An 11,903-nucleotide genomic window follows, 5' to 3' on the forward strand; every position below is an offset into this window, starting at 1 on the left:
CCGGCTCTCCGCCCGGCTGCCTGCTCCAGGCTGGGGTAAGGTATGCATCCAGCCCCGCTGGCAGGCAGCCAGGGGCAGCGAGTTCACAGTGGTAGCAAGAGGCAGTACTTCACAAGTACCTCTGCGCCAGACTGAAGACGGATGATATTTCCTGGAAAGATGTGCAAGGACCAGCTGTGGACTAGATGATGGCACATCCTCCTCCACCTGACAAAATTTGTTTGACCAGGTGTCCCATCTCAGGCAGCAAGTCACACCATACACCTTTCCACCTCGCTTTGAGAAGAGGTGGCTGATACACGACTGCCCATCCCCTCAATCTTAAAAGCTAAGCTACCGTACCTCCTTGTCTGTCTAAAGACAGTGGCAGTCTTTAGTAATCCAAGTAATGCAACAGGAATCGGAAAGTTTTTTGGCACACTAGCTTCCTCTCTGCAAGGAAGTAGGAGCATCAGCTTCCTAAGATAAACACTTTCGCTCCTGCTCTCTTCTAAGTACAGTAACTGACCAGACAGCAAATGGACACTGGACACTGTGTTCAGTGGCAGTGTCAGAGAGAAAGCATAGACATAACCGGTTCAGCGGACAGAAGAGTCCTTGTTCCCAAGGGGGTATGTAAATTAGGAAATACCATGTGTGTGACAGAACCAACATCTGAATCAAAGATACAGAAATTCAGCTTTTAGACTTTGAAGGTTAGAGTTGGAACCATAGCTTTGAGAGATAAAAAGTTTGTTCCTACTACATCAGTATCTAGGACTTGTCATGTTCTGTTATTTCAACATAAGAAAATCACCTTCTAAATACCAAACTAATAATGTACTTGTATTTCTGTCCTTATAGAAAAGCCATTAACCTTTTATAGAACACAACCACCTTTATCGCTCTACATTTCTGAATATATGCAAGACACTTAGCAAAGCTTTCTTTCAGCTGTGACAGCCTGAAATTGCTGCCAGCAGATGACACCACTTCCAGAAAGTTACCTTTTCTTCACTGAAGAACCAAGGTTTCTGTCATGCAGCTCTCCCCAACCACTGCAGAGCTAGCACAGCCCTGGCAATCAAAAGGCATTCACCAAGAGCAAACTAGATTTTTTCTGTCAGGGGCTGTACCACCTGCAAACCAAAAGCATTCTGCCAATGTGCCAAGTTACAGGCCAGCTCTGTAAGCTTTTATAAATGCACCTGAAATACTTTATCTTCCAAATATACTCAGAAGAGTTCATTATCCTTTCCTGCTGAGTTGCTGCAGCAACTGGCAAGAGCACACAATTTAGGCACACCACATCTCTACAGTCCATCCATGATATAGCCCTGCTTGCTTCTTTTACTACTTATGTGTGAAGGGTCAATGAATCTTCTGGATCCCTTTTGAACTTGCTGGTACTATCTGCCACCTTTGGCATTACATCTCAGAAGGTCAGTGTCTGCTGCATAAAGTATCATCTCCATCTGTGTGAAATACCACCTTAATATAATTGGTTAATCTGTTTCAAATGAGGAAGTGCCCCCCAGACTAGTATTCGTAAAATTTGGTGAATACTAGTTCTTCATCCACTTGCCTCACAGGTTTCAAGATGTTGTAAACCATAGCCCATTTTCCCCTTGATCTTCTCCTCTCCACTCTGAGTGGTCCCAGCATTTTTAGTCTCTCCTTGCAAAGCAGCTTCTCCATTTCTTTGACATTTAGTTGCCCTTCTTCTAACTCTACTATGGACTCCCTCTAAATTTCTGGTAGAAACCAGAACTGCCCAGCTCTGAAAACGTGGACTGGTCTAACACAGGAGCAAAGTAGGACCACCTGTTTTGTTTGCAAAAAAAATTAATAAATTTTGATGCAGCTCAGAACTGTGGCATGATTACAGAAGAATTATAAACGATCTATGTATGCCCTGAGCTCTTGCTGAAGCACAAGTTCAGTACCATGTATATTCAAGTAATGATTTACACCACAAATGCATAGATCTGTACTGGAGCTCATCTACCATTTTTCCCTATAGGAGGATCTGACAAAACTGAGCTCCTTGCCACTGCACCAATGCTGGACTACTTAGGAATGCTTGGTATCATCTGCAAAGTCAGGTGATACCATTGTTCATTCCCTCTTGTGAATCACCATGCAGAACAGGTGGAAGTGGAAGACTGTCCCTGTGGGAGGGACCCCACTCTAAAGCAGCAGAAGACTCTGAAGCGTTAAGGAGCAACACAATCCCCATTGCCCCTCCACCTGTGCTGTTGGGAGACAGGAGATAGAGAATTTGTGTGGGAAGCCAAGCCCAGGAAGAAGGGAGGGATGGGGAGGAAGATGTTTTATGATTTGTTCTTATTTCTCATTATCTCTGATTTTATTGGCAGTAAATTAAAATAATTTCCCCAAACCACGTCTGACTGTATGTGACCATAACCGCTGAGTGATCTCCCTGTCCTTATCTTGATGCATGAGTCATTCATCGTATTTTTCCCCTTCCCAGAGAAGGGCGAAGCAATAGAGCAGTTTTGGTGGCTAGCCAAGGTCAGCCCACCACAACCAGCCCATGCATTAGCTAATCTCTTGCAGTTGTACTCTTTCCAAAGGATAATGAAAACAAAAATACAGTTTGAAGTCAGACAGTCCATCATAGCAAATGATCAAATGAAACATGAAATCTTTTTAGTGCAAAATAATAATACAAAATTATATTTGGAAGCACTTTGTTTTAAGCACAGCTAAACACAGCTGTAACCTGATAACATCTTTTTTCTTACATATAGATTTAGTACTTTTACAATAAAGTATTACATTTCAATCACTGACCAGCTCAGCTGTCACCTATCAAGTAATATAATCCATCCTTTGCTTTCCATGTCTGTAGCCTTATTTTTATTCTGGCTGATAAAAATGTAACCTGTTGTCTAGAAAATATAAAGAGTTTAGACATTACTTATTCAGCAACAAAATCTATCCAATTTCCCAATTTCCTAGTTTGTGTAAATATATACACACTAATTCTATAACAAAGCTTTCACATTTGTGTAGCATTCCTGCTTTCTGAACATTTTCATTGACAACATTTCATTCACATTTCATTTTCATTTCACTTTCAGCTTGAGCTATGAATATTAACAACAATTACTTCTTCCTTCCTCCTGCTTGAAGCATGGATTTATTGTCTAGTAGTCTATGTCATCCCAGTCAATCTCTGAACAATATAGGTACTGTATCTTGTTAATGATGCATCTCCATTCTCTACATCTTATTTCCCCATCTTTTTCCAACAATCGGAGTTCTCTTCGGGTTTGTTTTCATTTTTTAGCATCTATTCCCAACTGCTCTAAACAATAAACAACATAAAAATTACTGTGCAAACACCAAAAATGTATTTAGCAAGTCTAAATAAGTTTAGCTGTGACATATTAATTCAGTTACTGAATAAGCAGCATAACAACTTACATAAATTTACACAGATAGTTCCTCTAAGCAGGTTTATCAGTGATAATAAGCTCCTAAAAATATTAGATTGTCATTTCTAGATGGTCATTTCAAATTGCAATCATCTATGTTCAGACATGCTTACTAATCCAACAGAACCGCATTTTTATAGTTTAGTTTTGTACACAAAAATCTTCATGTTCTTTAAAATGCACACATTCAATCAGATTTAAAGCTCAGCCAAAGCAGGACTGATTAAAGGAATTTTAAAGAACGCACTGTTCATAGTCCTAAACAGTCTCTGTCTCCATACCTGAGACAGAGTTAATAATTACTACAAAATTTCTTCTGTTATATGAAGTAGCATCATGGTCACACACAGAGCATTTGCTCAGTTGGTTGGCTTGCCATGTATGACAGTCTTGGTGTTTTCAACTCATATCAAATGAACCCAGGCTTTCTACGTTATCATGCTGTGACCTGCTGATCTAAAATAAAAAGTACATATCTAATCTGTAGTGTTTGCAAGTGACATCACTGTATATTAGAAATTAATTCCACCAACACATTTGTTTTCACTGATGTTTTATCCCATATTCCTTCTGTTTCCCCTTTATTATTTTATCATTAAGTAACAGTGGATGCAACTATGATCTTAGAACATCCAATTTCAAGGAACTCACAGTTTTAACTTAGATTGACTCAGAGTAATGAGCAAACATGGTATGGTAGCTCATAAAGAAATATAGATCTATATAATTCTTGTAGTATTTTCAGATTGAAGTATTAGCTTCTTGTTAACATGAAATGGGATACATAGATTCGATTTCCAGTAACATTACTTACTTTCTTCCCTCAACTTGTTTAATTCCTGTATTATATCACTATACACATAGGATAAAAGCTCCTCTTGGGATTTTGTTCCATCCAAATAATCTGAGGAAGAAAAAGGAAAAGGTGTTAATGAGTTCTATGCCAGCTGTCTGTAACAGCAACTGGCAAAGTTTTCAGTATTCCTATAGATGCCATCAGAAGAGATGAAAAAAATTAAAACCAAGAACAGCAACTCCCTTTTTCTTCTTCCCCAAACTCGTTTTACATGTTAAAAACCAATGTAATGGCAAAGTATTCTAGTTAATAATTAATTTACAATTTTTTGTGGTATAAAAGTCTTCATAAGGGTAATGGTAATTATGTGAGGACAGTGGAGCAATGGAATAATTTGGCAAAAATGTTTCTGTGCAGTAGAACATTTCAGATTCCTCAGTTTCAGCCTTTGAGCAAGTCACAGAAGAGCACTGCACTTCTTATTCTTACTGCACAGCAACAAGCAGTGTGCTAACGATGAAGGAGCCACCCTTCCCTCTGGCCCCCACTCCAGAAGCAGGTAGTCCAAGAGCCGTACAGCTTCGAACATCACACAAACTTGTGGCAGTGCCCCAACAGCTGGCCCAGCTTTGACACTTCTCATGCAAAACTGATGACCTAGTGTGGACAGTCAGCACCTAGAGCATCTTCAGCTTATTACAAGACTTAACCAGGATTTCAGTTTTGTTCTGAAGAACTCTGCCAGTCCATCAGCTATCGTCTCAGAAGCTTCCTATTTAGACATACGCACATTATCTTACGAAGTTATCTTGTTAAGTGGACTTAATTAGTGATCAGAACATTTCTATTTTTTAACTTCCTAATTTTCATTTTTAAATAACAAAACCAAAACCCTATAGGCTTGAAGTATAAACCAATAGCAAGGTCAAAACCTACTGTCTAAGAGCTACAAAAACATTTGAAGAAGATTTTGTCCCATTTAAAAAAACACCCAATTTAACAAAAGCTGCACAAGTGCCACAGTTATAAATTTTTTAAGTTTAAAATTAAAAATACCATACCAACTTGCATACTTGCATTCTCTTCCAATTCATTTTTATATTTCAGATACATAGGCCACACGTGTCCATCGAAGTATCCCGGTGTATCTGCTGGCTGATAGACTCTGGTCCTACACAAAAATACATACATCTCCCCATGTATGTTTTATATTTTCCCCTAGTGTCAGCTGGTTAAATAACAGCTTTTATCCAAAATAAAAAAAGTAAGGCTGGCTGTATTTTTGCTGGAGCAAAGGAGGCTCCTTTGTTCTAATTCAATCTGTGATATGAGCTTTTGCTGTCTTTTGCTATCTTACCTAGTTCTGCCAATCAAATCACATTTAAGACTAGGTAAAAGTTTGGGGGATTTTAATTATAAGAGGTATTACAGATAAATTAAACTGTATTGACACTATTATCAAAATAAGCTACTTTTTCCTCTTAGGTATACAGATTTCTCAAGCTTTAAATGACTAGTTGTTTAGTCTAGTCTCTTCCATTCAGGACACTAAAGTCTCAGCTGAGTTTACTGAGAAACCAAGAAAGTGGTATCAACCAAAGCCAACTGAATATAGGATTTCTTCACTCAGCTAGCAGATTCTGACTTTGTGTACATATATATTACTCCAATCACACAGTATTGCTCCAAATTTGGAGGCAAGTCAGACACCAGCTCAATAATCTAGATCAGATCCACAGTAAAATTAATGGACAGTCTGAACAAAACTGTACTAAACCCACACATGAACATCATTACTCTAAGAATAATCATCGATTAACTGTATTTAACCAAGAATAAGACTGCTTAGTATTTTTTTAACCATTTCTCATTTTAAACATGGTTTTACTCAAATATGCAATCAGTAATCTAAATAATTTATCAGGACAACAAATTCTCCTTTTAGTGTTTGTAAAGCACTTAATACTTCAATAACCATGCGCTCTAAAATAAAAACCAAATCCAACAAACCTAAAACAAACAAAGAGAGAAGAGATGATCTTAATAGCTTACATTCTGCAAACACTGAAGAAAAGCTAGTACAAAAGAACCGCTTCAGTTTAGGGGCTAGTGACTTTTTTTTAAACAATAAGTCAATAATCTTACCTCCTTCTCCTTTTGCACTCTTCATAAGGAAGGGTCAAAAAATATCTTCTATTCCATAGTTCATTAAGTGGCCTAAGATAATAACATATTTAGTTCCCTCTTCCATTTTAGGGTAGCTTTTAATTTACCAGGTTACATATTACTGCTTACTCATAATTGTAAAGGAGAAAGCCTTCAACAATCAAAATATAAACATTTTTCACATTGTCACATGTATTCTGTGGCTCTTCTGTCACAACACCTGAGCTTGCTGGGCTTTTAATCCAATTGCGAATACTGGTCACCATTTCATCCATATAGAGGGCATCAAGTACTAGATGAAAATAGAAAGTTAAACATCCCTTAAAACCAAAGAATAAAAGAAAAAAAAAAAGAACCCTTAAGTACCCCTATGTTAATCAGTAAGAATCAAATAATCTACATACAAATTTAAATGAAGGGGAACAGGATTATCCCCAAGATTTTATCAGTAGTTCTGTGTCAGCAACTGATGATTTCCTGAAACCAAAGTTTGCACCAGTATTGGGGTACTTCTATCGGGTGTAGTCTCTCTGGACTTTATGGCACCTAAAATTGCCTGAATTCACAGCTTTTAAGTTCTTGACAGAAACTGCTCTCCGCTTCCACAAAACTTGTAAAAACTTACTAATCCTGAGACCTACACCCTTCTGTCAACTGTCAAAGGTGGGGAGTGGATGCTCAACATTTTTTGCTTTGGGTTTTTATAAGGTTCAGTGGGTGGGCATAGAGAGGATTAAAGGAGCATGCCATACAAAGCAAAACAGCACAATGTAACACCTGGTTTTGTCTGTAGACACACAAGAATATACTGAGGAAGTACTGAAAGGTAGAAAGAAGGCGGCTTTTGGATACCGTAACAGCAAACACATTTTTAAAGAGCTTTTAAGAGCAGCATTAAATCCAGGTATTTGAATAGGGATGTCCAGTTTATCCCTCCAGTTTCACATTCCATTTACATGAAGTCTGGAAGTTGAGCCAAAGACTGCATAGCTGGTAATCACACGTTTTCAGGTACAACTGAATGGTCTGACCAATCTTCTCAGTAATACATTTTGTGATCAGAAAGTATCAACAGATATTAGCTACTAACTAAGCAACTGTTTACCAGTAGGCATGACCTGACACAAAACACTGGCCTAAAGTGGACCTGGATCTAGACATCTCTAAGAATAAACTGAACCAGCATTAATCATTAACTTAAAAACAGATGTCCTTTATATGAGAACTGACATGAAATAAAGGTGTCAGGATAGACCCAAGTCTTGACTGATTTAGAAAACTCAGTAGTGACATCCCATGAGTTCACTAGCCAAAGTGAAATAAAAAAGGCCACCATTACATAGGAAGCGATGAGGTTAAGCTTATGCCAGTACTGCAAGCCAAGACTTTTAACTGAACATTACCATTTGCTACCAGGCCAGACACAAGTGAAGAAAAAGAGAAAAAGATTCAAAAGAGAAAAGGAAAGGTCAAGCATTAGCTTGAGGTATTTGGTAGTTAGGCGAGTTTTCTTATGTATCTCAGTGAACTGAAAGAAACTGAGCAAAGGATTGCTCTGAACCACTTGTTTACTGCCTTGCTCAGAAGGGAAGAGAGCAAGGGGATGGGGTAGAAGAAGTGTTGAAGCTCAGCACAACAATTTCAGTACAATGCTCAAAAACAGTGCATCAGAGTTACTGACCATCATACAGCTTAAATCCATGTTCATCTGTTTCTACTTCAGACTCTGGCTGAAGGGGAAAAAAATTTAATTTTTTCAAGGTTGCTTTTATGACCATGCTGAGAGATACATATTCTTTGGTTATAAACGTAAGGGTTATACAACTTTGTATCAAATTAATTAAATTTATCTTCAACATTAAACTGATGTAAACAACTGTTAAAACATGCCACAAAAACTTTATTTAATCTAGAACAACAAACACTCCATGTGACTTAAGTTCATTATAGCTTTACCTAAGAAATAAGAGCTCCTTCACCCTCCTTAACAAACACCCCCAACATCAACACATGTTTTGACTTGGGAGACAAAGAACTACTTATTGCTGTATGGGTGTAGGCTTAAGACAGTATCATTAAACTCATTAGCACAAAGGATCTTGAAAAATGCATCTATCATACACCCATTCCTTATTTTAAAAGGGTTTAAAAGGGTGGCAAAGAAGACAGTAAATTTCTTTTTGCTGGGTATATTCAGTGGTTTGGCCACTTAAATTTCAATTACTCCAGTGGTCATTTCATAGTTCTTATGAAATTAACAATATTTTAAGCAGCACCAATTTTAAAAGTTCATCAATAGGAAAACTGAAAAAAGACTTGAAATCTACTCAGGCCTACTTTTATCTAGGTTTTTCCATTAAAACTGTTACCTTAAAGAAGTCATCTTGAGAGATTATATCACAGTTGGGAAGCATATTCTTAAGTTTTTCTGCTAGTGTTGTTTTCCCTCCATTTGTTACACTGTTAGAAAACATTGTAAAAAGTTCACCAAGGCAAAAACTAATCTTTTAAACATATGTACATGCTCACACATACATTTCCGTATAGTTATATGCAAAGAAACAATAAAACTCCTCCCCAAATTTTAGTCACATCAAATACTTTCTACCTCTAGAAATTTTCTGGCACATTCCAACAGTTTTCAACAATCAGTACAGCAGATTAAGCAATGCCAAGAAAGATGCTAGAGATACCTGCTCCTGAGGTCTCCAACAGACATAGAACAATTTCTTAAGAGTTACAAGCTATAAAATTATACAATTATATGTTGCATTTGTAATCCAGTTTCAAAAAAATATGTATTCAGAAATAGAAATTATATCACTTCATTCTAAGAAGAAGACTAGTCTTAAGCTGCAGAGGAAATTTAATTTTGTATAACTTACCCTCCAAGGCCAATAACCATTACTTTCATAGCTTGTTTTCCTCTCAGTTCTTCCTTTTTACTGTCAAAAACAACAGCCAGTGAAAAATCTTAATCCAGCAACAAGAAATGAACCATTGCATTAAGAAATACCAATTATAAAGATGATTTATTTTCTCTCCTGTTGTCCATAATTTTTCTTTTTGCAAAGGTACAGTCAGAACCTCAGCTGCTTGTTCTAATGCTAACAAAAAAACTGCAATATATATGCCCCATCATAAATTCCAATGTACTTTATTTTTGACAGTATTTTAATCATTTGAAAGGAACTCTGAGAGATTCAGTTCTAACGATATTAATACACAAGTTCCTAAAGAAAAGCACAATCACTAGCTCAAGCATTAACAATATAAAATAGACTAGGTAAACAGAAGCTGTGGTGGCAAAACAAACAAAATCATTAAGAAAGAAACAAGTGGCATGCTAAGGAGAAAGATGTTTTAAAATTTCATGAAAACTTGTAACCAAGAGTACGTTCAAAAACTGTTTTATGGCCCTGGTCTTGGCAGCAGAATATTCACTGTGTAATTCACCACTCCCTTTCTGAGGGCATTAACAGCACAGACCATACAAATCCTCCTCCTCTGCTCCACCAACATTAATTAATCTGGAAGCATTAGAACTACTGTAAGGGCAGTTTAAGCCATCCTAGCTGACTTAGTACTGAGGATTAGGTAGCACTTGATTTGCTTCAGAAAAGATCGAAGAGTAAACTCTAAAGGTTAATTTGTCCACCATATCCCTGTTGCTGCCACCATATCCCACCAACCCTAAGTGCTTGAACACCTTCAGTAGTCAGAACTTCCAGGAAACACACTTCTGTCTTGCCCCAGCTCCTTCCCCTGAACTTTCTTCTGGAACAGGTGTTTGCAGAGTACATAGTGAACTATCCTGGAAAAATATTGCAGCTGAAAAACTGTTCTGCAAAGACAGAGGGGAAACAATGTTTGTTTTCAGCTGAACAAGCTCCCTCCAGTTCACTATCCGGTTACCCGTGCCTGCAAAGGTCTGATGTAGCAGGACAGGTTGTAATAAGGCTGCTTCTGTTGGCAGCAGCCCTGATCTAGTTTTTTAAGCCAGTTTGTTTGTCAAACATCGTTTTCCATGAGCACACATCAATTTATAACTATTTAACCACATGCAAACACCTTTTTTTTCACCTGCTCCGTCCTCCTAGGTCACCCTTATGGAGGGGTAAGGCCTATGACACCTAAGACCTGAAAGGACTGAGCAGGCAAAACTCGCCCTGCCTCCAACAAACATGCATCTGTACTATACTTGTAGGAAGAAAAGACTTACAGGGCATCAGTATGAAAGCAAAACCACACCGTTTCTGTGAAAGTAAGCTTTAGACACATGTGGAGTCTCAAATAATAATATCATTTTGTATTTAGTGCCATGACTGGAAGTTCAATTGTTTCACAGGTCTGTAATATGATCTTTGCATACTTTCCAATGCATGGTTATGTTAAAAAAAAAAAAAAACCAAAAAACAAACCAACAGCAACAAAAGACATACCAACTAGCTCAAGTCATCACCCATATGATAGCCATCGCTTTCTAGTGGTGCTGCTTATCTACAGTAGTCAGCATTCGCGAGTTTTTTAAGTTAGTACACATTAGTTTTCTAAGAAAATTAAAATTTGCAAGTTCAATGATGCATTGCATGCTTATAGTACGGGTATCAACGCAGAGAGAAGACAGATGATCTGTTCTTAGGAAGTGATGATACTCAGGCTACTTAAAATAAGAAAAAGCTCTTTTCCAAAAATCATTAGTTAGGTTTGTGCTGCAGAGGATTACCCTTTGTCCCACAAAAGATGTTATGCAACAAACCGGGCAAACACGTTCAGCTTTGGATTTTAATATTATGTCACTGTCTATATGAAAATTACTCCCAGTCTACGGCAAAAAACAGAAAAACAGCATTATAAAAAACCACACCAACTCTTCTGCCCCGCTGAGTAATGTTTAAAACAAATTTCAAAAGCAAATTTGTCATAAATGCTTCAACACAGAAATCCTAAACCATCTTGGGTCAATTTGGCTCTTTAAACAGAGCACAAACCCATGACACCGCTAGCACAGCATTCCTGCCACCCCATGTTTAAGGGCATACCGCGGCAAGGCTCCCACGCGCGGGGACACCCGCAGGTGCACCAGACCCGGACCGGGAATGTCTCTCACGGGTATCGAGCCCACACAGCAGGGCTGGCCGAGGTTCCCGGCGATGCGCGCCGCTCGCCACAGACGGCCGCACCTCCACCAGTTGCGGCTGCAGCACTTCACCGCCTCCGGAGTTCGCACTTAATTTCAACCACGCCGAGAGGGTGCCCAGAGCGCATCCGTCCGGCAGCAGGGCTCCGCACAGGCGGAGCGCCCGCCTCCCACGTCCTGTGACGGGGCTGTCCGGGTCGCGCCCACCTCCGAGCCGGGGAGGACCCGCGCACAGAACACCCGAGCGGCGCTCCCGGCAGCCCCGGCCCCGCGGCCTCGGCAGCTCCCCCACCCCGCCGACAGGGAAGCGGCGGGGCCTCATCCCACGGCTCGCGCGCTGATTGGCCGCGCGCCGCCC

The 11,903-nt window shown here is 39.0% G+C and overlaps 1 protein-coding gene across 2 annotated transcripts; it reads right to left on the bottom strand.

Annotated features, from left to right (window-relative positions):
• Window positions 1-2,630: 2,630 nt before the first annotated feature.
• NMRK1 (nicotinamide riboside kinase 1) lies at window positions 2,631-11,816 on the bottom strand. 2 transcript variants are annotated; one of them, XM_042012716.1, is made up of 9 exons: window positions 11,448-11,816; window positions 9,291-9,350; window positions 8,775-8,865; window positions 8,087-8,135; window positions 6,535-6,697; window positions 6,385-6,456; window positions 5,301-5,410; window positions 4,258-4,347; window positions 2,631-3,313 (listed from the first exon to the last, which is right to left on the bottom strand). In XM_042012716.1, exons 2-9 carry the CDS (start codon window positions 9,317-9,319, stop codon window positions 3,285-3,287), a joined length of 633 nt encoding a protein of 210 aa, XP_041868650.1. In that variant the 5' UTR covers window positions 9,320-9,350; window positions 11,448-11,816; the 3' UTR covers window positions 2,631-3,284. The 2 variants fall into 2 exon arrangements, with proteins under 2 accessions (XP_041868650.1, XP_041868652.1); XM_042012718.1 differs by having other exon boundaries at window positions 2,631-3,899; window positions 11,448-11,813.
• Between the last annotated feature and the right edge of the window lie 87 nt (window positions 11,817-11,903).

This window comes from Corvus kubaryi, unplaced genomic scaffold (genome assembly GCF_017639235.1).
Source record: "Corvus kubaryi isolate FWS band 111438036 unplaced genomic scaffold, C.kubaryi_AGA036_p1.0 split1-37296, whole genome shotgun sequence".
Classification (NCBI taxonomy): Eukaryota; Metazoa; Chordata; class Aves; order Passeriformes; family Corvidae; genus Corvus; species Corvus kubaryi.

What these genes read in the sequence shown, in the direction of transcription:
- NMRK1 (XM_042012716.1), bottom strand. Translation starts at nt 9,319, where the DNA reads ATGAAAGTAATGGTTATTGGCCTTGGAGG. An exon ending in TGGATTTAAGCTGTATGATG is followed by an intron (nt 6,698 to 8,086) that starts GTCAGTAACTCT and finishes ATTTTCATCTAG; the next exon opens with TACTTGATGCCCTCTATATG. An exon ending in GAATGCAAGTATGCAAGTTG is followed by an intron (nt 4,348 to 5,300) that starts GTATGGTATTTT and finishes TTTCTTCCTCAG; the next exon opens with ATTATTTGGATGGAACAAAA.